The 23,272-nt window shown below is 54.1% G+C and overlaps 1 protein-coding gene across 5 annotated transcripts in view; it reads right to left on the bottom strand.

Annotated features, from left to right (window-relative positions):
- The window catches only part of FBXO25 (F-box protein 25), a 60,747-nt gene that overhangs the window by 11,403 nt on the left and 26,072 nt on the right, over positions 1 to 23,272 (bottom strand). For 4 of the 5 annotated variants that reach the window (XR_007124364.1, XR_007124365.1, XM_047713272.1 and 1 more), the window contains exons 3-7: positions 16,183 to 16,286; positions 15,291 to 15,340; positions 12,812 to 12,904; positions 3,357 to 3,450; positions 2,361 to 2,545 (exon numbers count right to left, since the gene is read on the bottom strand). Coding sequence is in view for 3 of the 5 variants with exons in the window: in XM_047713272.1 (XP_047569228.1) it covers positions 2,361 to 2,545; positions 3,357 to 3,450; positions 12,812 to 12,904; positions 15,291 to 15,340; positions 16,183 to 16,286 (526 nt within the window). In the remaining 2 variants the exon portion in view is untranslated. Of the gene's footprint in view, positions 1 to 2,360; positions 2,546 to 3,356; positions 3,451 to 12,811; positions 12,905 to 15,290; positions 15,341 to 16,182; positions 16,287 to 23,272 lie in introns of those variants that run through there. The other variant, XM_047713287.1, reaches the window with a different exon arrangement.

The following is a 23,272-nucleotide window of genomic DNA, read 5'->3' as shown; positions in this document are numbered from 1 at the left end:
ACGTGACACAGCGTGCAGAACCCGTGTGTCGTGGTATCGGGAGGGAGAGGAGCACACACGTGGGCAGCCGAGTGTTGCAGCCTTGGGCTGGGCACACGCACCCACGCCACCTCTCACGGAGACGGGGCAACGTCTCTGACCACTCACAGCAAAGGTCCTGTGGGCTCAGGGATGCCTGCACACCTGGCCAGAGCCACACGCTTCTGATGTGGCTGGGTGACTGTCCTTGTCCCCAGTGGTCAGCCCCAAGGACGGCTGGCTTCCTTCCGGCTTCTGTTTTCTCCAGTGGCCCCAGCAGCCCTGCACAGAGCACACACCCACAGAGAAACACTAGAGCAGGGCTGCGGTGAGGTGCTGAGAGGCCAGCCGTGCCGCTCTCCATGTCCTTGCCGCCACAGCGTGGCCGTCTTTTTCCAGAAATGCTCTCCCGGCCCTTTGTGTGTGGAGACCCAGGAGGAGGTGTCCTGTGCCCCAAAGCGGAGTGAAAGTCAGGGCTCATCTCTGAGGAGGTCTCAGGGGCAGCCTCTGGGTGTGGGGGCCTCAGCACTGGCTGCCTCTTTGGGAACAGCCCAGTGCCTGGGACATCAACATGCAGCGTGGTCACACGTTGTCACTTCAGATCCTACCAGCCCACGGGCACGTGCGTGTGCGCCCCCAACAGGCTGCACAGCATGAGCGGGTGACAAGGGGCTCATGGAGCAGCTGTGACCGCAGGCTCTCGCGGGCTGGCGCACAGCGGGGTCCCCCGGAGACAGCACTCGTGTGCCTCATTCCTGACCAGGTCTTCACGCCGTGACAGGAACTACCGAGACTCGCTATAAATGCCTGCTTCGTGCTTCCTTCTTTGGAGACAAGCCTCTGCGTCAGAAGCTCACAAGCACCCTGAGGCCGGTCCAGGTGCATGAGGTAGGAGGAAAAACCCTGGGTGCATGAGGCACCAAAACCCAGTACCGTCAACTGGTCTCCAGCCCATGGTGACTGCTTACAAGACACAGCCACACGCCAGCAGTTTCTGTGAAGATGGCTGTGACCACTCCAACAGGAAGGTCCGTTGAGGTGCAGGGCCTTCAGCTCAGCCCCCCACTGCCCAGCTGAGCCATTGTGTGCCGCAAACCCCGTAACCGTGTCACCGTATGCAAAGGAACACAGCTCTGGGAGGTCTTGCCAGTGCACCAGCCCAGTGACCCCCACTCCTGTGGAAGCACGTCTGTCCTCACTCCACGGCCTTGCAGGGCTATAGTGCCCAGGAGATGAGGACAGAGGACCTGGAGTGAGAGGGGCCGCAGAGGGCTATCCCGTCGCCTGCCCGTTGCTGCCTTGAGGAGTCCTTGCCACCTGCCAGCGGACAGCAGCTGCAAGGGGCCTGCCCCCATGGACTGGACCCCAGACTCAGGTCCCAGGACTCACACACCAAGTCCCCTCATGGGCATGAGCTGGTCTGACCCCAAGACACGCAAAGTCCTGGCTGTCCTGCCCCGGGGGGCTGCTAGGCTCCCTGCACACAGTGACCCCCTGAATCCAGGCTCCCTCCCATCTGGCCACACAGTTCTCTTCCCCAAAAGGCCCTCTGCCCCTGGTTTTGCAGCAGCTGTGCAGCTGCCCGCCCGGGCTCGTGGGACCACATCCATGCTGCGAAGAGTCAGTGTTGACCACAGGCGACACCATCACCTCCTGATGGGCCACAGGGGACGAGGCCACAGGGAAGCCAGCTCTGAGTGTGCGGTTGTGCCCCAGTCAGGAGGGCGTCCCCACCGCTGCCCTCCATCTGTGGTGCCTCCGAGCTGGTGTGGACAACAGGAAGACCCTAAAGGAAGCCCGTGGCTTCTCGGTCCCGCAAGCCGGCCAAGGCGAGGAGGAGAGACCTGGCCTCTGCTCTCTCCCCACCGGTGTGTGTGCCGGCCCACCTCTGCAGCTTCTCTCCCTCCTCAACGCACACTTCTCTCTAAATGACGCACTTCCCAGCCTTGAGCTCCCTTGCTGACGACAGACCCCCGCTGGCCACCTGTACCACCTCCTCCCCTGAGAACCACACACGACTCCAGAGGACAGTGGGGACGGGGGCAAGCAGGGACCCTGCATCGGGGGGGAGGGTCGCGGGCAGAATGAGGCGCCACAACTCCGGGATAGCGATTTTAGTTCCCAACACTGCATCTTCCCTGGAAGGCTCATCAGCACAACACCTCATCACCCGTCCCCGCCTCCACGACGGCCAGCCCCACTGTCTTCCCACGAGCAGTCTAAGCCGCCCCAAGGCCTCTGGCCCCAGTGCGCCTGGAAACAAAGATTCCAGCAAGCGGCCAGTGTCTCCCCAGTGCCCCCGCGGGGGAGGCCTCGCACCCGGGAGCCAGCGTGTCCCGTACCTTAGTGACCTGCAGGTCCTGCAGCTGCTCCTGCCAGCGGAGCACGGTCTCCAGACGGCAGACCCAGATGTTGATGTTTCCCACCAGCACGGACTTCCCGACACCCCGGAGGAGGATGCAGAGGGTGGAGCTCAGGTCCTGGAGGAGGTCCTTGATGAGCCGGGGGTTCTGGTGGTCGTCAAGGACTGGAATACAACAACACACACTGTGGGAAGGTGACAGAGACCCGGCGCCGCGCCCGTCCCCGTGGCACTGACGAATGCAGCACGGACGCGCTGCAGGAGGGGAAACGTGTGAACCCAGAGGCCTGGCACTGAGGGACGGGCCCCGCATGACTCCGGTCAGAGCGGAGGAGTTGGGGTTCCAAGGGGCAGGGTCCGTGCGGGACCACAGCATGTTCTGGCAGCAGGTGGAGAGCATGCTTCACGCAACCCCACTGTGTGCCTGAAGACGGTTAAGATGGTAAACTCGGGAGTGTGTGTGTTTTACCACAATGAAAACAACGATGTAATGTCAGTGCAACCCCAAACTGGCATCATTTTTGAGACCCCGCCAGTAGGACGAATTTAAAAGAACATCAAATATTGCTGGACAGCATGATTCTGGGGGTGTGTGCGATATTAGCTTTAGAATTAGCCGTGTCTGTTCTCCTTACACGTGCGAGTGTCAATACACTCACGCGTAAACTCATTTAAACTCACGGTGGGGCATCTCAGGTCCCTCTTACTGTCGGCCCAGAATTGATCAAGACAGACTGAAGCACAAAGCCACAAGCTCTCCTGAGGCCTTGGCGACTACGACGCGGCTGCGCTGCTTGTGGAGACGCATGGCTGAGGTGACCGTCCGGCCACCGGATAGGAGAGACTTCTCTGAAACCCAGGGACCCTCGCTCGTCCCGTGGGAGCAGCCTGTCCCGATAAGACGGCGTCACCCGTCCTGGGGAACAGAGAGCAGCCCTACCTCCTCCTGTTCTCGGACATGTCGGGCACCTCTTACCCTTCTGGACAATTTTGTCCAAAACGTTGAAGTAGTTCTTCTGCGCCACGCCGCTCAGTGACGTTAACTGGGATTTCGCAATCAGCTGCAGGAGCTGAAGGAGGAAAGGACGTGTGTTCCTTAGTTTGCAAGCAGAAGCCCCCACACCGCCTTGTCCTCTCCAGAGACCCCACACCTGTCACGTCTGTGGTATTCTGTCACCTCCGAAGGTGGAACACGGTTTCCAAGGGCAGATTCCAGGAGGTTTTCGTCTCAGGCAGGTTCTCCTTGGACCCACCTTTCCCTTAGTGTTCCCTTCACGGTCTGACCACCGGGCTGTCTCCCGTGGCCTCGACAGCTGGGAGGACCTTCTGTCTCCCCTTCACACTCACCCTGTGTCGTCCTTCCTCATCCGCCGACCCCTGCCCCCGCCGTCCCTTGCCCTGCTCCTCTCAGGCCCCTCACCCACCCCGCAGCACCCCTCTGTGCCCACGTGGACCCACGTCTGATTCCCTGCAGCCCCGGCTGGCGTCTGCCTTCCCGTCCGCACTCCTGACACAATGTCGGGATGTCAGGTGGCGGAGTCGCGGGCTCCCTCACACGCCTCTGCTCCAACTCCCTCCTGCACCTGCTCTGCGGGGCCTCCTAGGCACCTCACCCCAATGCCGCTGCCCAGAAAGCCACTGTCCGTACCAGCAGGACCCAGAGCCAGGCCTCCCTGGCCCAGGGAGGCACACCCGTTCATCCCCCCAGACTGCTGCTGCCCAGTCCAGGCTGCTCTGGGTAACCGCACCTGCCTCCTGCTTCCTTGAACGTGGGACTCTCCACCTTCCCTCCCGCTCACCTTGCCGGTTTCCAGAGGGAGAAAGGACACAGGAGACAGCAGATGTTACAAGTAGGACGACCACATAATGACCCTGAGGGGACAAAGCACCTACTAATGGTTCCGTAAGCAGTCCTCTTCCTCTGCGGCAGTGACCGCAGACGCACACACTGCAGGGCGCAGGCAACCACAGCTCTGGTCACGTCAAACTGGACATGCTGGAGTCGGGCCCAGTCCTGCTCCTGGCCCCTCATCTTATCACCCATGTATTGCCCCCACCTGCCAGCTTCAACCTTCAGTCATGTAAAATTCCGTAAAAGTGTGATTTTTAAAAGTCTTCTCAATCTCAAACACTTAACAAAAAAGGAATGTAACTGAAACTCTGTAATGCAGAGCATTCTAACCAGCTGTCCTGAGCCCGTGACCCTGACCGTGGACCCTGCAGTCTGGGCTGGGTTCCCAGGAGACTTCGGGGCCCAGGACCCTGTCCCTGTGCTCAGGGGCCAATGGGCATCACAGTGACACAGAATGCACTGGAAATAAGCCTCCCCTTGGGGATCAGCTTGAGTAGATGACTTGTGAGTCGGGACTCCCACTTCTTGCTTTGTCCCTTTTTTCCCCTTTCCCAAGGACTCTCGTCTTACTCACAGACTTCTAGAAGGGGCAGAAGGAAGGACTGCCATTTCCTTTGAATTATACTGTAACACAATTTACAATTTTACACGGGTTACAGGACCCCTCGGTGGGTCTACTCATCACGCGGGTGGTCTTGCTGACAGCACCGGCGTGCGGCCTGTTAAAGGTGGGCCAGGTCCCTGCAGACCCATGGCTTCTGGACGACGGGCTTCTGCTGACCCGCCCGCTGAAGGACAAAGCCCACACTTCCAGTACGCCCCACGCCGGGACATCCCATCTACCATGACCATCAGTCTATGCTGTATCACTTAAAAACGTCAGAGCTACAGCGTCTAACTTAATCTTACTGAGGTCAAAGTATCAAGTTACTTGAAAAGTGTCTCCTTCGACTGGAAACCGGCGTCTCTGATAATACTGAATGAGAAATATGAGTTTCTCAGAATTACATATACAATTTTACTACTATACAATTTTAAACAAAAGACACAAATCATAAAACTATCTTCCAAAGGTGACAGAACTATAAACAGGAAAATCAGGTAAGCGTCAACCTCCGAGGAAGGAAATCAGGCCACAAAGATGTCCACAGATGGCACGACCGCCGACACGTCGTTGGGAACGCCCTGTCTAGTCGCACGCTAGACGTACACATGCTCCTGATACTATCACATGAGAGTAAATATATTCTCTACTAAAGGAAACAAGCATCTGTGTGAGGCACCACCCATATTTCTTGGTCCTTCCTCTTTAACGCATCTTGTTCTTAGGGAATCAACAGATCTTGCTAGTATGCTGTAACCCAACAAGTTTCTGGGGAGAAGATGTAGCAAACACCAGGTATAGTAGCCTACCACCAATTCTTAAACTGACAACAAGGAAGATTTAAGAAAAATGTATCTTTTTTGTGCTAAGGAACAGAGAAGACATCTTTTTGTGAAGGGTCTACATTTTAAAATACAGAACGAACCTTTCTCCATTTTTTGAAATTTTTAAATTTTTTTATCAACATATAATGTATTATAACTTTCTCCATTTCTAAACACCTAGTTTGCTTGAAAAGAGAAGGAACTGTGGACTCGGTAAAACAACCAGTAATAAATGAACTATTTCAGAGTGTCCTACAAGTCGGTTTGTACCTTCAGCAGAACCTGTGGTGTGTACTTCACAGCGGCAGGAAATCACTGGCCTGAGTCATCCAACAATACACGTCCACGGTGGCTCCCTGGGCCCCCTTGCTTGCTCACTCTGGGAAGAACACGCGCCCGGTGAGCTGCTGGGCTGGCTGCGGTGCTTGGGGGCAGCGGGCTTCCTACACGGCCATCATGCACCTGCAACCTGTAAAGGGGTGACTCCACACTACTGGGAACCTCAGAGGCCTTTTCACTGAGCTCGAAAGGCCACCACTTCAAGATGTCACAGGACACATTTAGGAAGGTCACTTGTTCCCCTTCAGAAGGAAAGTTCCTAAAACTAAGAGCAGCAAGGTCTCCATCACTGAACACTGCCGTGAACCTGCCATCACCGTGGACGTGGACTGCACCTTCCACTCAGGAGGGCATCCCAAGGCTTCCGCAGCTGAAACCATCCTCCTTCAAAACATCTGTGAACAACTGTGCTCTGGCCCTCAGGGAAGACGGAACATGCACAAAACGCGGGTGCTGTGCCCACGAGTGAAACAGCCCTCGGTGCCACCAGCTTCCTGCCAGAGCGTCGCCCAGCTGCTGGGGCAATGCGGCAGGCACAGGGTGCTGGGGACACGGGACACGCATTCGCTCCACTCCAGAAGCTGGCAACCAAGCCCTGCAGCCACCTGGGATCTACAGAGCCTGCCTTACCCAGGCTCCTGGGGAGGCCCTTCCCCCCGCCACCCCAGCTTCTCATTTTAACACTTCATGTGGACATAAGACTTTTAGGGACTGCTATTCAACCCCACAGATTCATTACTTAGAAGTATTTTGTAGGAACATATAAAATTGATGATTTGAATGCAGCAGTTACATGGCATGGTCGGAACAAAGTACCCAGTAGTAAAGGACTAAGTGAAACCCCCAAACTCTGAACTTTTCATGTGTGAACTGTAGGCAAGACGTAGGCCTTTTGGGGTATCCCAGGGGTCCGGCCCCCCTGGCTGTTCACACTGCATCTTTCCTGGGGGGAAAGTGGGGCCAGAGCGGCTCAATCCTGACCTACTCTATCCTCCTGGTCAGTTACTCAACCATCTCTTAGGGAAATCTGGCTTCCACCATTTAACGTTCTTCCAAGTCAGGAAGCTGCTAAAATACTCTTTCAGAAGACTGCACTTTTAGAAAACCCCACTTGCCCAGTGGAACACTGGTGCCTGGGAACACGCAGTCCCGTGAGACACCACCTTGCCTGAACAGGAGTCTCCCACGACCCACCTCTCGGTGACCATCTGTCAGCCACGTGCAAACACGGCCACTCAGTGAGGACTGGCTCACCCCCAGGGCGGTGGAGGGATTAACGAACTCCTCTCACAGGAGCCCAGGAGGAGTAGGGGCCTAGAGAGTCGCAGACTGTCCCATCCCCCGCCACACCTGTTCCCCAAGCAGGTCACGAACCCTGGGGACGGCCGAACGTTTGCTATACTGCTGAGTGTGTCTGCGGCTGAATCGTGGAGGGCGCACTCCCGTTTCACAGAACCGGAGAGAATCCAGTACAGGACCCTGCACTCGACACCGTGAAAGTGTCCACCGCGTTCCGACAGGTGGCGAGGGAGCAGCTTCCCACACTGGGGGACACAGCCTCTTACGCTGGCAACCACGGTCTAACGCAAACTAGAAGAACAAGCTGAATAGGAAAGTTACCATCACAGAGGAAAGCAGGTGTTCCTACAAGGGTTTTAATAAAGCTTAAGTAAACCGACTGTCCGTACATAAGACATGCTCGGTTACAGGCTCCCAGGGAATGAGAATAAAGAACCAGCTCTGCCACCCCCAGAAGACGAACAGTGGGCATCTGGGGAAACGCAGGACATAACGACGAACGCACTTGTCTGGAGGAGTCCTGGCCGTGTTCTCGGTATCACAGAACACATGGCAGGGTCCTACCCGGGACTTAAAATTCTGTGTGTCCCCACAAAAATACAAATAGGCACGCACACTTGTTTACAAGAGAGCATTTCCTGGAGAACACCTGCGAAATGAACAGCGGCCACCCACGGGGGAGGCTGGGCCATGGCGGGAGGGGGTGAATGGGGAGAGGGGGCCCAGGCAGGAGCAGCCTGGGGAGGGATGAGGGGACTCATCGCACTCTGTGGCGGCGTGCAGCTCCCTTCCTGAGTGTGTACTATCCTCAAAAACCTACCGAACCAGCGAGCCAGCACAGGAAGCAGAAAAGGGAGCAGTGTGCCAGCGACGGCGGTGAGGCCTCAGGCCCATCCGCAGGCACAGGACCGTGGACCACAGGCACACGTCCCACGCAACGCAGATGAAGGCGTAAGCACTTTACACTTCTGAGGGGACTCTCCCCGGGGAGCCCTACTTCAGGAAACACAGCCCTTCAATCCACGCTGCTCCTGCCACAGGGCACTGACCTGCTGTCCCCAACTCGGGCAGGGGGAGTGTGGTCTGTTCTCCCAGTGCTACAGGGAGGGCCTGGGACCCCACAGGGAACAGGAGGTGGATGAAGGTTACACCCACAGGAGAGACCCAACCTGAGCTCGCAGCGAGGACAGACGAGCGCTGGGTCAGCTGGCCTGAGTCTGTCCTAGGCTGCCAGCTGTCTGACCACGGGCCCTCACTCCACCATGATGGACGTGGCCTCGCACCCGGTGGGCTACGCTCAGGATGACCAGGCTGGCACACAGGCTGCCCACGCAGGAGGGAGCCGGAGCCAGAGCCGGGGTTCAGTCGGCCCTGCAATGCCGTGCCCATCCCCCCAATGTGGCCTCACTCAGAGAGGACAAGTGCTTATGGCAGAGCGCAGCCGGAACCTGCTGTCGAAGATTCTCTGAAAGTGTTGGCTTGCTATGTTTCCAAGTGTATGCTTAATTTTCTTAAGTAAAATCTTTAAACTTCCACCAAATCTGTCCTTATTTTAATGAAAGTAAGCTCATAAAAGTCACCAAAAATGCTGTTAACATGACTTATAAATGGGATAAACGAAATGTGAGCTGAACTATGGACGCGATATTAAGAACTCTTCACTCAGGGGTGCCTGCGGGCTCAGCTGCTTGGGCAGCTGTCTTCGGCTCGGGTTGTGATCCCAGGGTCCTGGAACGGAGCCCTGCGTCAGGCAACCTGTTCAGTGTGGAGTCTGCTTCTCCCTCTCCTGCTCCCCATCCTTATGCTCCCTCTCTCTCCTCTAATGAGTGGATAAAATCTTTAAAAAACAACAACAAAAACTGTTCACACACTAAGGGTCAAATCTTTTTTTTTAGATTTTATTTATTTGAGAGAAAGTAAGTGAGAGAGCACATGAGCAGAAGGAGTGGAAGAGGGAGAAGCAGACTTTCCCACTGGGCAGGGAGCCAGATGTGGGGCTTGAGCCCAGAACCCTAGGATCATGACCTCAGCTAAAGGCAGGTGCTTAACGACTGAAGCCACCCAGGCGCCCCACCAAGGGTCAAATCTAAGCTGTAACTTGACTTGTCTTTTTCTTTATCAAGAAGGAAATTTCTCATGGCATATTATGAAATAATAATTGCAAACAGTTGATAAAAGAGAAATTACTACTAAGTGAAAATATTTGTTAGCATTGATTCTGTGAAGGTAAATTTAATAGCTCAATAAATTGTGCTAAGGCTTTTAAAGTAACTGGCCAGGACAATTTTCACAATCTGTTAAAACACAGAGGACATTGGGAGGAGAGGATAAGGGAGATGGGGGAAACTGGAAGGGGGAGACAAACCATGAGAGACTGTGGACTCTGAGAATCAAACTGAGGGTTTTGGAGGGGAGAAAGGTGGGAGGTTGGGAGAGCCTGGTGGTGAGTATTAAGGAAGACACATATTGCACGGAGCACTGGGTGTGGTGCATAAACAATGAATCTTGGAACACTGAAAAAATAAAGTTTAAATATTAAAACAAAACAGGAAGAAGCTGGTTTTGAATTAGAGACAGGTGTTAAAAGCAATGTGACGCCATGATGACCACTTAGCCTGAAACTAACATACGGAAGCACGTTTACGAAAAGCAACGTGGGCACTGGTGAATAAGGACTATGACATGGTCAGCCAGCGCAGGCGGCGTGCGCACTGCTGGAGGCATCTGTGTTGGCCCAGAGCAGGCACTGGTGTCTGGACTCCGCTCCCAGCTGCCTGACGTGACCACATGCACCTCCCCACCTGCACAAAGTCAGGAACCCGCCCTGGCGCAGGAGGAACAGGACCAGCCGTTGCTGCCCGCCCCGGGTTCTCCCTGCACAGTCACTCCCCACTCTCCAGCTTCCCCGGGGTTCCTACCAGCACCAGGCACACAAGTGACCCAATGGCTCAGCCCCAAGTCTAAGTCTGTTACACAAGCTTGAGGAACACGGCACCTAAAATTTTGTTTTCTCCTCTACAAAGCGGAGTGAGTACAGCTTGAAAAAATAACATTTGTTCCTCAAACTCAGACAAAAATTATTAAAATTACTGAAGTAATCTAGTATGAAAATGTCACAAACACTAACAGGTAATCCCAAGAATGGCTTCTCCTGTTGCATACAGGACTGTGGGGGAGACAACTTAGTCTGGATTTGTTTTCAGAAGACCTCAGATTTCCACTCCTAACACGGTGAGAATGAGGACCACACCTCCACTCCAAAATGCTTACCTTTACTTCAGCAACCGAGATAATTTGTACTTGGACGCTAAAAATAATACTAATTTTTATTCAGAAAACATGTTATAATCATTGATTAGTGTCCATTTAAACTGCTAACATCGGAGGAACAAGAGCATCTCCTATCATATTTTCATATTGACAAGTACATATTGTTAATTTCTTCCACACAAATCCTCAAGGAAACCATCACCGAACGCCTTGAGAAACATAAGGAAATGACTGAGGATGTCGGACACACGCTGCCTCCCATCTCGTTTCTCTGTGTCCCAACATGAACGGGCACAGACGAGTCCGCGTCACCCGCAGGACGAGCGCCTCAGCTGCGGACGCGGGATGAGCTGCCATAGACCCGTTAAGCATCATGACAACCCCCATCCGCCCCCAGCGGGCTCCGGAGCACGCACTGCACGTGCAGCTGCCGGAGAAGCCTGCTCCGGGGCACACGCCCCACAGCGCAACAAGGCACGCGCAGCGCCAAGCACGCCGAGGGCCCGCCTCTCTGTGGAGGAAGTGGCAGTGAGCTGAGTGGGGTGTCCTGGGGATCCCAAGCAAATCCGGAGGTGAGAGCACAGAACGCAGCTGGGGGAGAGCCGGAGAGCCGGCGTGGGCGGAGAAGGTGCCAGAGCGCGGGACGGGACCGCGCGGGTGTGTCTGCGGCAACGTGTGGACTCAGAGCATGGTGGACGGCTGCCTTCTGTCTTCGCTTTTTGCAGAAGGCAGACACAGCAAGTGGCCTTTGGAAGGCAACCCTGCTGCCTCTGAAGGGGGTGCGAAGGGGCAGGGCTGGGGGGTGAGAGGCGAGGATTCCCGCCGGGCAGCGACTGAGCAGGTGGAGCCTCACACACGTGGCCTCGGCGCTGCCGCAGGCCCCGGGCTCCTTGCACCCATCTCCGGGGGACGGCGCAGAGACCGCAGTGCTCCAGGAGGGCCCAGGGCCCTTTCGGGGGGCAATGCACACGGCACACTCTAACTCTACACTTGCACGTTGTTTATGTATCAGAAAACAACCAGCAGAGGAAACGTAGTTTCACGGCCGTTACTGGTGGCAAGAGGCTAACGCAGGTATTTTCATTTTCAAAAAGAGGAGAGGCTTGTGAGGAAAGGCTCTTCCGCGGGAGGAGTGAGGCACGCAGAGGGAACAACAAACCGTGGGCAGGTTTGGGTGGCTGGAAGGACGGACTCTGGCCCGGGGACCCACCTCGTCAGAGCTCCCAGCTCTGCCCCAGCGAGGACGCCCTCCCCGGGACGGGGAGGCACTCAGGAGCAGCCAGGGATAGCTCAGGATGGCCTGTGCTCGCAGGTGGTGCGCGGAGAAATCCTCACCGAACAGAGACCTCCGCGCTCACGCACAGCTCCCGGCCACCAACTCGCCGCACTCTGACCCATCTGAGTGCAGCCGCAGGGCCTCACCAGAGAAGAGGCGAGGTGCCCCGCTGGCCAGGGCATGCATCCGAATACAGCCCGCGGGGCCCGGAGCGCAGGACTCCGGATAGCACGCGGCAGCAGAGGGGTCCCCGCACACCGGGCACCGACGACGCCCTGGCAAACTCCAATCGGGGCCGAACCAAACAGATGCTATTACCTCAGGTGTAAAGTGATTTAACTCCCAATATTTCTGTCCCATCACTAACACTTTTAATTTCCTAGAAACCATTACAAGGAAACTATTTCTAATGTCTCACAGTCCTATTAAACCCGAAAATAACAGCATCAGGAACCATCGTTTACACTTTGCCTATAATACATGTTGCACAGGATATATGTTCTTTCTGAGCCGAGACAGAAATTTTCTGTACAAACAGATGGCAATGCATCCAGGCTTCCGCAGAGATGCACTCTTCTCTCCTGTCAGCTCGCCGCCGGTCCCTGAGGCAGCGCGCACGACTGTGAGCGACACGGAGTAGAAGGGGTGCGTGAAATCATCGGGCGGGAGTCTCAGGAAGACCCGCGCTCGCCCCTGGGTCTCCCACGGCAACGCAACTGAGGTGCGGCTGGGTGAAACGGGCAATGTGAGGCGGCCCCGGGAGAAAGCGCGTGGCATGAGGGGCGCCGGTGTGGGAGAAACGCCCAGCATTTCTGTTTCCTCCTGAGCTCGCTCCTCATGCTCTGCTCTGCTATCAAACAAGCACAACTCTGCACCAACACTAGAAGCGTCTTAAATATGTACACGTGTCACCTTCAAATCCCAGCCCATCAGGTGTCCTCGAAACAGCTTTGAAGTGAAGACTTACTTTGACCACGTAAGTGAATCTCCGAATGTCCTGAATTGCACTCGAGAAGTCTAAGCGGTTGAAAGCCTCTCCCAGAGTACAGTAGCCGTGCCTCTGCAAACAGAGCAGTTGAGATCCGTAATTAGTCACTTAGTCAAAATGGAGTGACAGTTAATGTGATCTGTCTGTGCAAATTTTTTTCAATTTTGGGAAAGGGCATTTGTTTTTATGATTTATTCCACACTTAGTGAGAAGTAAAAACAGCAATGCTAAATATGTCACGTATAATTAAGACGCTACGCTCTGCCATTCTTACACCACTACGGACACAAGGACAAAGACAAACACTTGGTAGGGATCCTGTTGATTTCTCTTGTCAGACAAGCTGGGGAACTTCAATCACAATGGGGTGTGTTCTAGGCTAAGCTCCTACAGATGCACAGGCCATCTGCCCGGCCACTGTGAAGATGGGTTTGCTACAGACACACACGCAGAAACGCCCACGGCCTCTGCAGGGAGCCCCTTGCCCCACGGGTCTAGAGGGCTCCCCATGGGTCTGGAAGGCACCCTGCACACCGGGCCAAGGTCTGAGGCCCAGGGCTGGGGGGGTGACTATGTGCAGGGTCCAGGTGGGGAGCAGAAGACACCAGGATACCAGTGATACCAGGAGCTGGTAACCAGACCCACAGGACCCAGAAGCCAAGGGAACAGATGGACACAGAGAACGTGTTTTCGGTACTGAAAACCCTGCCATCTTTTTCAGCTGTGTGTCCTTCACGACGGGCCCTACGGTCTACACTGGTTTGCACAGAGCTGTATACTGGGTGTCAGGAGTCATTCCAAACTCGAGCCTCTGCATTTGAAATCCTGAGAGTATATAGAGATTTTCAAGTCATGGTTGTGGGGTTAGATGAACTCATGACAGTCCTAGAAACATGAGGTGACAGATGACACCTTGCCTCTCTAACGGAGGGTGGGACAGGCACTAGCGAAGCAGCTGGAGTGCACGCCTGAGTCTCAGACCAAAGATGCCTTGTGAAAGCTGATTGGGTTTTGTGCCCAAATCCCAAGAATGGTCCTAATGTGTGCACAAACCAACAAAACACATGTTTTTAAAACAATACACGTTATTAATGAGTATCTACTATGTGCAGACTATTTTCCTGGGAGCTGTGCAGGAAGCAAAGGTGAATTACAGATTATAATCTGAAGTCCAACACTGCTGACATTTCTACTCCTCAATGAACGGAACTGTAAATGCTGGTATAGACACAGACTCCTTTTCAGGCGGCCACCCATGCCACAGCAACCTCTTTTTGGGGGGAATTAAATCTGACAGACTGTGAAATACTTGTTTGGGCCACACGAGCCTGCCTGCGTTTGGGGGGCCTGGTACCACATGTGGAAGCTCAGAGGCTGTGGGGCAGCCCCAGTGGGCCATGCAGACAAGCGGCAACAGTACCTGGTCCGTATCAGGTACTCAGCCCAGAGATGCAGCCAAGGGTAAGAAGCCTGGCTGTGTCCCTGCCCCAGGGCCCACACAACACCTCTGCAGACTCACAAGAAATTTCCCTTTGCTGTTCACGCTGTCCTGACTGGGTCTCTGCTCTGTAGTCGGGTGTGGTAACACAGAGCAGATCAAGTATTACACAGGCATGAGCGGCAGCCACTCAGATTCCACCAAGCGCTCCTCTGACGGGTCTCATGAGCGTGTGTGTAAGCCGAGAGCGAGCTCAAACCCACAGCAGTCCTCACCACTAACCAGCGGTATCAGTCTTCCAGCTCAGAAGCTGGCCCCTAAGCTTCTGGGAAGGGGGACACATCCGAACAACCACCATTAACACTTCTAGACATCCTACCCCTACACTAAACTACTTCCTCAACTGTGCTCCCCCGCTGCTACCAAGTAAGGCAAAGGAAGAGCTTCTCAGCTGCGAAAGGGAGGAGGCGTCCGTGGGTACTGAGGAGAGAAGGAGGCAGAGTCAAAGTGAAAGGCCCACGGCCCACAGAAAAGCTGCAGCCAGCGTGGCAAAAGACAGGAGCAGGACGGGCTCCCACTGGTCTGGACAGGTTCGGGCTTCACCCCAATGTCACGCCGGTTCTAGATGGGGGCCACCCCTGTTCTCACTGCCCATAACACACGAGAGCAAGGACACACATGCCAGCAGCACCTGAGCTCACACCAGCAGCTTCTGGGGAGAGGTAGTGAGAAAATGTCACACCGTCTAAGGGTCCATCCTTGCTCTGAAACAGCCCTCCGGTTGACGCAGATCTGTGGCGGGGGCACTAACCACACACCGCACGTGCGCGTGCACACAGGTACACACACGTGCGTGCACACACATGCACACACGAACCACCGCTTCAAAGATCCTAGGTTTTCATCTGCTAGAATGTGAGCCAGAGATCTCATACTGCAAAAGAGAGAATTTATTTAATATGACATTGCGTATTCAACAGAAAACACCAAATACACTCTTATTTATAATGGAATACTTACTTCTCTCGTGCTTTCTTTATGGACATAGATCCATTTCTCACGATAAAAACCTAGAATAAAAATTAACTTTGTTTTTAAAATCTGGCAAATCATTTAAAATGAAGATTTTTACGGAACTTCAACAGTTGTACATGGTAACAAAATTAATCTGACTTATACAGATAAGAGATGCTATCACTTGGTTGAATGTCAACAGAACTGCTATTTCCCAACACCAGTTTAAGAGCTGCTGAAACATCTTGACATAAAAAATGACTTCAGATAGTGCCACATCTTAGCAACTTAGAAGAAAACTAGCTCTATGAGAAACTGCAGTTAATAGCAAAACATAAAGGACTATAAAAACATGATTTGTGAAAAAAAAAAAAAAAAGGTGATTAGTCATTAATTCTGTGTACCCTAACAATTCTTCTTCTACTGTTGTCTTTTTCCTGTAACTCAGTCCCAGAGCCTCAAGGACTGTGACGACTCTGTTCTCCACAGGACCCCGTCTTTTCCAGCAGCCTGAATACCCTAAGATAAGGGCCAGCAGCGCATGCTTCCCTCGGCTCCCAGGCCAGCTCTGCCCGGAGTCCAGAGTCAAGACCCTTGCCACCTGGGCTTTTTGCTTGGGAGCAAACTGGTCACTGAGCTCAGGACCATTTTTCAGTCATTACACATACATGAGCTGCTTTGTGGGTTTTGCTATCTTTTTTGTTTTAGCAAATCTTGCTAACTAAATGGTGAAGCCGCAAAGAGTCTGACAACCAAGTTGGTGGGCGATACTGCATACAGAGCCGCTATTCACGTGTCGTCCCTTACTTCTTCAGACAGCAAGTTGTCAAAACAGTTTAGTATGTCAATATATTAAACAAGTAAAATACCATGAAACTGTTAATAAAAATGATCTTACATTGAGCATTTGTATCATTTCTAAAATGATCCTTTTTCCTCTTTTTGGACGTGTATTCCTGCTCTTCGTTACTGAATATTTCTTCATCGTCACTATTTAAGATACTGAAATAAAGACACATTTTATTAAAGACTTTCACACAGAGATCTTCATTTGGCTTTTCTTTTATAAAATAAGATATTGGTTTGCAACTCAGGAGACCAAAACAAAAATCATGAAATTCTGAAAGCAACCAGTGACTTTCAAAGCAGCACATTCCAAGTCTGAGGTTACAAGGTTAATGTGTCATCTGTTGTTTGCGGCGAGAAATCGGAGGTTTACCAGGTTCTTCTGAGGATGTCAGAGCAGGAAGGGCAGGACACGGTCAGACCATGCCAGGGTGTTGGGTACGCGCCACCAAGGGAGGCTCACACTTGACAGCCTTCACTGTGACAGGGATGTCACAGACACTACTACAAACACTCGGGAGGTAGGTCAGTGGGAGAACAGAGTGCCCAGTACAGACTCATGGTATACTGATTCCTGAGCCAACATCTCCTTCATCCCCCCAGGCTCCCACACTCACCCCTAACCACCACTGCACGGGACGCTGGCTTAGGAAGCATCGACCAAACAGTGCGAACTGTTAAGGTGCTTAACTGAAGCCAGGTGACAGAAAAGGTTGATTTTCCCATTTAAATACATCTAATTACAAGCTTTCCCAGGGCACCTGGGTGGCTCAGTGGATTAAAGCCTCTGCCTTGGGCTCAGGTCATGATCCCAGGGTCTTGGGATCGAGCCCTGCATGGGGCTTCTGCTCAGTAGGGACTCAACTTCCCCCTCCCTCTCTGCCTGCCTCTCTGCCTACTTGTGATCTCTCTCTGTCAAATAAATAAATAAAATCTTTAAAAAAAAAAAAAAAAAAGCTTTCCCAATTTCTCTTGTTCTTTCTCCCCCCCTTTTTTGGCTAAAATAAGGAAACAATAAGGCAGTAACTCAACAACTTAAATACATTTTCTTTCAAAGGTACCTTATAGTTAAAAAAATAATAATAACTGTACACAGCATTCCACCCCATCAAAGGTAAAGGTGCACACAATTTTTATGTTCAACACACCAGCAGTGGGCCAGTTAGAGGCTCGCAGAGAGGTGATGAGCTGGCTGCTGGAGGTCCAGGCCCAACACTCGGGCCGAGGGCTAACGCTGCTGTTTTCCCACACACTAGACAAGAAGGCGGTGACAGCTCCACTAGCCAGCGTTTACATCTCATGAACACAGCTGCCTGCACCAAGGGAATCCATTTGTCATTGTCAGAAGACACACACACCGAACTGGCAACAGCTGTAAATCACCAGGACGAGTGCAAGTGCATTGACAAAAACAAGCGAAGTTTCCCATTCGGTGGCAGGTTCCACCAAAGGAACTCCTGGATACTGGCTGGTCCCATGGTGTCACACTCAACCTTAGGTGAGTCGGGTGTCCTTGATCCAGATCCTGAACACAAGTCAGCTTTTCCAAACTAGAGCCATGAGCACACCAAGGAAGGGCAAACATCTGCTGTTCTCTACTGACCACGCCACACAGACGACACAGCCTACAGGACGGACCCTCCCCCGATGGGAGATCCCATTCTATCCCGCAGACACGCAGCAGGACTGGCTGTAGGAGCTGTCCTTCTAGCAGGTATTATCACGGTGTGGCGATGGCCCCTGGGGCTCCCCATGCCAGCACACACAGAACATGGCCATGTGGGTAGTGAAGGACTCCATCAGGTCCCGGGGCCACATCAGGCATGGCACCCCACTTGGGTCCACACGGATAATCAAGAGAAAACAGCCACTCTAAGGAAACTAAGTTGCCATTTTCACAAAGTATATCTTCAGTGGTTTTTATACTACCAGGTAAAAACATACACATATATAAGCAGGTAAGAAAAAGAAATGCTTCCAAGATTAAAATTCAACATTTATTTTTTTTTAATTTTTTTTTTTTTAAAGATTCTATCCATTCATTTGACAGAGAGAGATCACAAGTAGGCAGATAGGCAGGCAGAGAGAGAGAGAGGAGAAAGCAGGCTCCCCGCCAAGCAGAGAGCCCGACGCGGGACTCGATCCCAGGACCCTGAGACCATGACCTGAGCCAAAGGCAGAGGCCCAACCCACCTAGCCACCCAGGCGCCCAAAATTCAACATTTAAAACCATCATTCCATGCTAAGCGAAGTAAGTCAGAGAAAGACATTTATCATATAATCTCTCTGATATGAGGAATTTGAGAGGCGGGGGGGTTATGGGGGGGGGGGGGAGAATGAAACAAGGTGGGATCGGGAGGGAGACAAGCCGTAAGAGACTCTTAATCTCACAAAACAAACTGAGGGTTGCCGGGGGAGGGGGAGGGAGGGGGGGGTGGTGATGGACACTGGGGAGGGTGTGTGCAACAGTGAGTGCTGTGAAGTGTGTAAGACTGATGATTCACAGACCTGTACGCCTGGGGCTAATAATACATTATATGTTGTTAAAAAAAAAAAAAAGAAAGAAAAGAAAAGAAAAAGGGAAGAAAAGATGGGAGGGAGGGAGGAAGAAAAAAAACTACTGTTCCATTTCACATGCACACAAGCCACTGAGCCACCACAGTTCAGAGGAAACGCCCTCATTTATCACCTCTGGTTTTATGAGTGAGATCAACAGCACCAACTCGGATTTAAAAGTCGGGAAACTTCAACGACAAAACCAAACAGCTGGAATAAAAATGAGTAGAATGAACAGACGTTCCTCCAAAGAGGACACACTGGAGGTCAACGATGCACACCGTCACCAGTCACGTTGGACACAGTGAGCGGCCAGCTCCCACCTCGCAGGATGGCCACCACACAGAGCCTGGAAAATAAGTGTTGGTGAGGACACAGGAGCCCCTGTGCTGGTGGGATGGAGAAGGGCAGCCTCTTCCAAAACTCGTGTTTGTAGCACCCCCTACAGAAACCAAGCACAGAAGCCCCAGCTGACCCAAGCCCCCTCCTGGGTAGGTGCCTAGAAGTGGAAGCAGACTGTCCACGGGCGTCTGCACACTGGTGCTCCCAGCAGCTGGCAGTTGAGAGCCACTCGTGTCTGTGCACACGGGGGGACGAGCACAACGGAAGGTGGTCCCTGCGCACAACAGGGCGTCCTCCAGCTCGAAACAGAAGGGAATCCTGGCACACACTGGAACGTGGGGAACTCAGAGGACATCATCCGAGCAAGCCAAGCAGTCATGGAAGGACAAAGTCCACATGCTTCCGAGGGTCTGCGGGATGTCGTGGAGTCAGAAAGCAGGGTGGACGGAGCTGGAACTGGGAGGAGGCATGGGGTCCGAGCACGGGGACCGAGCGTCCGTGGGGAGGGCGTGGGGAGAGCTGCAGAGCAGCACGCACACACTCAGTGCCCCCGACACCAGAAGACGGTGAAGACGGGGTGAGGTGTGCTTTATTCACCACAGTGCTCACACCCTCCCTCTCTGCCCAGTCGTGGTCCCCTTACCACCCCCGACTGTTCTGAGGTAAGCCCCCGACGGGCTCTCTCTCAGGATGACCCCCAGTCCTGCTGGGGCGGGTGTGGCGAGTGTCTCTTCACACACAAGCTCCCTCAGGGCAGGGACATGGGGTGTCCCCAATGCCTGCGGTGTGCGCCCTGCTTCCGCAGGAAGCTCCCTGCGGCCCCCATCACAAGGCTGGGCCGCACGCTCTGGCCAGGAAGCCCGTCCGCCTGCAGCCGCACCTCGTCTCACCGACTCCCCCTCTCCCGAGCCGCCAGCTGTCTTCTGAGCACACTTAAGGCATCCGCGGTGACACACGTCTTCTCTCCTACCCCGGGTTTTGCTCGGGGCAGGAAGCTGCAGCACCCAGCCCCGCCCGACTGCTCCCAGCCAGGACCTCACACGCTGCACGGAAGCAGGTGTCTGTCCCACGGATGGGGCTGAGGAGTGGCCCTTCAGAATATGTCTAAGCGTTCACCCCAGTTCCAGGGCACGCCACCTTATCAGCCCTCAAAGAGGTCTTGTGCCCCTTTCTCGACGTCTTCCCCTTCCTCTAACGGGACTGTTTGTTCGCTGGACGTGTCCAAGACCTCCCTCGCCCTACTCCCCATTTCAGAAGTCATTTTCTCTTCCTGCTGCTCAGGTGGGTGCTTTCCACTCGCCCATCTCCCTGATCCCTGCCCCGTCCTTCTGCGTCCCCTCGTCTGCTGTGGACCCCTCTGGCGTTACTGTATTCTTTGGCCCCGACTGGCTCTGTCTGTGTCTCCTGCATCCGCTGAGGGTCTGAGCCCACCCAGCCTTCCCCCCAGCCGAGCGAGCATCTGCATGACCGTTTGGCTCTTCCTCAGGCACTGCCTGCCTGTGTCGGGCAGTTCTGCCGCCATTGTGTCTGGTTCTCCTGGAGCAAAGGCCTCTGTCAACCCATTCTGCTTGGCCTTCTGTGTGTGTTTTCGTGAGTCCTAAACCTGAGGAAGGGTATGGGGCCTGCCGGCGACTGGGCGAGCTGGACAGAGCTGTGGCTGGTGGAGGCTGGGAGTCGGAGGGCTCTCCATGCCAGGCCGCCCTGTGGGATGGCCAGAGCCACAATGGGAGTGGGTGGGGACAGCCCCGAGGCTCCCCATGCAAATGGTACTCTGGTAGGACAGTGGTGCTAAAGCAGCTGCACAGAGAGGGGTCCCAGGGCCTCCCCAGTGTGGGCACCCTGACAGGACAGTACGTGAGGAGAAGCAAACACAGGCCGATGCAGCCTCTGGGCTCTCATGCGGGGGGCACCCCGGAGGGACAACTCTGGCAGGGGGCCACCAAGGTGCTCCAGGCTGTGCACAGAGTGCCCTGATGGGACTGCTACTGCTGAAGTGGGCACGGGCCACGGGGGTCTCTGGGCTGTCCATGGAGGGGGCATCCTGACAAGACAGAAGATGGCAGAGTGGGAGCAAGCCAGGATGTCCCAGGTGCTCAGTGCAGGGTACCCCCGGGGGCTGGCTGGCAGGGCCTGGAGCAACCAAGCAAGGCTTCGGAAGCTGAGGCGGGGAGGGTCTGCAGTGTTCCAGGGTGCTCTGCACCTGTGTCGCCTTGGTGAGACAGCGGGAGCTGCAGTGAGCACTGAGCGGGGGTGCCCCAGTGTGCACAGCGCTGGGGATACCTCCCTGGGGTGGCTGGGGCTGCTGTGGGCTCAGGGATGCGGCAGGCCAGTCAGGACACCTGAACCCTGCTCCCATCCGCACTGTCAAGGGGAGGGGAATGTAAGCCATGAGGCTCACCAGCCCCAGACCCAGAGCGTCCAGCAGCTCTCCACGGTTTGGTACAATTTTAAGGATATCTCTTTTATAAGCTAGTTATCTTTTCAACGGTGGCTTTTTTCTGTGCCCCAGGGCTGACGCGTGTGCCCGCAGTCCCTTGGCACACTCTCCCTGCTGTTGTTCACAGCACCGGGGGTGGGGCCCCTCCCCACGGTGTCCTCCTCTGTTCACTCTCTGCTCGGTCTCTAGGTCTGTTGTGCAGAAGCTCCTCGGTCAGCCCTCAGTTCTTCTTCAGGAGGAACTGCTCAGTCAATAGTGCTGGATTTGGGGTGTCCCTGGAGCTGGTGAATTCAGGGGCTTCCTACATTGTCATCTTGATCTTGAACACAACCTGATTTGGAAACAGGACCTCTGGCAATGGAATTAAGTGAAGGGGCTTGAGATAAAATCATCCTGGATAAACCATGGCAGCCCCAACTCCAAGAGCAGAGAAGCCACAGGAAGACTGGCGGGGGAAGGCCGTGTGACCGTGGAGGCAGAGACTGGAATGAGGCAGCCACCAGCCAAGGACAGCCACAAACACCATAAGCTGGGGATGGCCCAGAGCCCGTCCACACCTGCATTTTGGACTTCCGGCTCCAACACCACTGACGTTACGGTTATGGCAAAGCGTACCTTTAAATTACTTGAGCTCAGTACTGATCTCAAAAGTGCACGTGAGCTATCAACTCTGCTATCAAACACAGCAGACGTTGGGAGAGAAAACTCAGCAGACTTGATGTCTCATCAGAAACATAAACCACAGCCAACCTCAGATACAAAATGTGGCCACTTTACCCCGAAACGGAACAAAACCCAGCGACGCCCTCAAATGAGTCCAGGCTGACGTCCTCTGGCAGCTCCGTCGGGCCCTGAGCTGTGCGTCCACGGCGATGTGGAGCCAGACGGCCGCTGCTCCTCTCCCCAGTGCCGCTACAGTGTAAGCTCCAGCAGTTCCCGCGACAGTCCGCACTTACACGTTGGTCCTCAGTGCAGGCCTGTGTGTTTGTGCACACACTTTCCAAGAGAAAGACCAAGGGTCATAGCTCATCTTCTTCCGCTGGCCAGATGTGCACATGACTCCTGTTCCTATTTCACGTCACTCTTGCATCAGCAATTAGTCTTTCTTACAAAAAGATATGAAAAGGAAAAGTCCAATTTATTTTTCAAAAAAGATTAAAAACCTGTTTTTAGGGCTAACACTTTATTCCTGAATATCTCCCACAACACATTTAGGGGCTCTGAGGCAGATGTATTATGGGAAGGGGGTGTGGGGAGGGTGGTGGCCATGCAGCCCCACGGTTTGCCCAAAAAGGAGACACACTGGCCCCCACACACCACGTGGTTTAGTGAAGGAAAATATGGTCTTGTTGAGGGTGGGATGGAGTTCTCCCGCAGACAGGCGGGCGGGCGGCCCAGCAACTCTGCCATCTGTGAAGGAGAAGCCAACCAGAAGCATGGAATGTGGGGCGGGCCAGCGCGACCTGGCCCTCACGGACTCCCTGTCACACAGAGCTGACCACCGCCTCCGGCTGCTACCCTTCCCGCAGACTCAGCACCGGCTGTGATACTCTCACGGCCACCAACCCTATCGAGTCCTCCCCACCTCATGTCACAACACATAACCTAGAACGACAAAGGCAACCCCAGAGTGGAGTTGTAGCTGGGGTCACAGGCCGGAAACAGCCTCAGGAGACAAGCCCAAGAGACCCCAGAGAGCTGCAGGAATGCCATCTGTTCAGGGTGCAGGCCACGGCGGACTTCAGGAACGTGCACCAACACAGGAAGCACGAGACCGGGGGCTTCGTGAGGAATCCGTTACAGGATC

This window comes from Lutra lutra, chromosome 2 (genome assembly GCF_902655055.1).
Source record: "Lutra lutra chromosome 2, mLutLut1.2, whole genome shotgun sequence".
Taxonomy (NCBI): Eukaryota; Metazoa; Chordata; class Mammalia; order Carnivora; family Mustelidae; genus Lutra; species Lutra lutra.
This window is presented reverse-complemented; position numbering and strand designations above follow the sequence as displayed.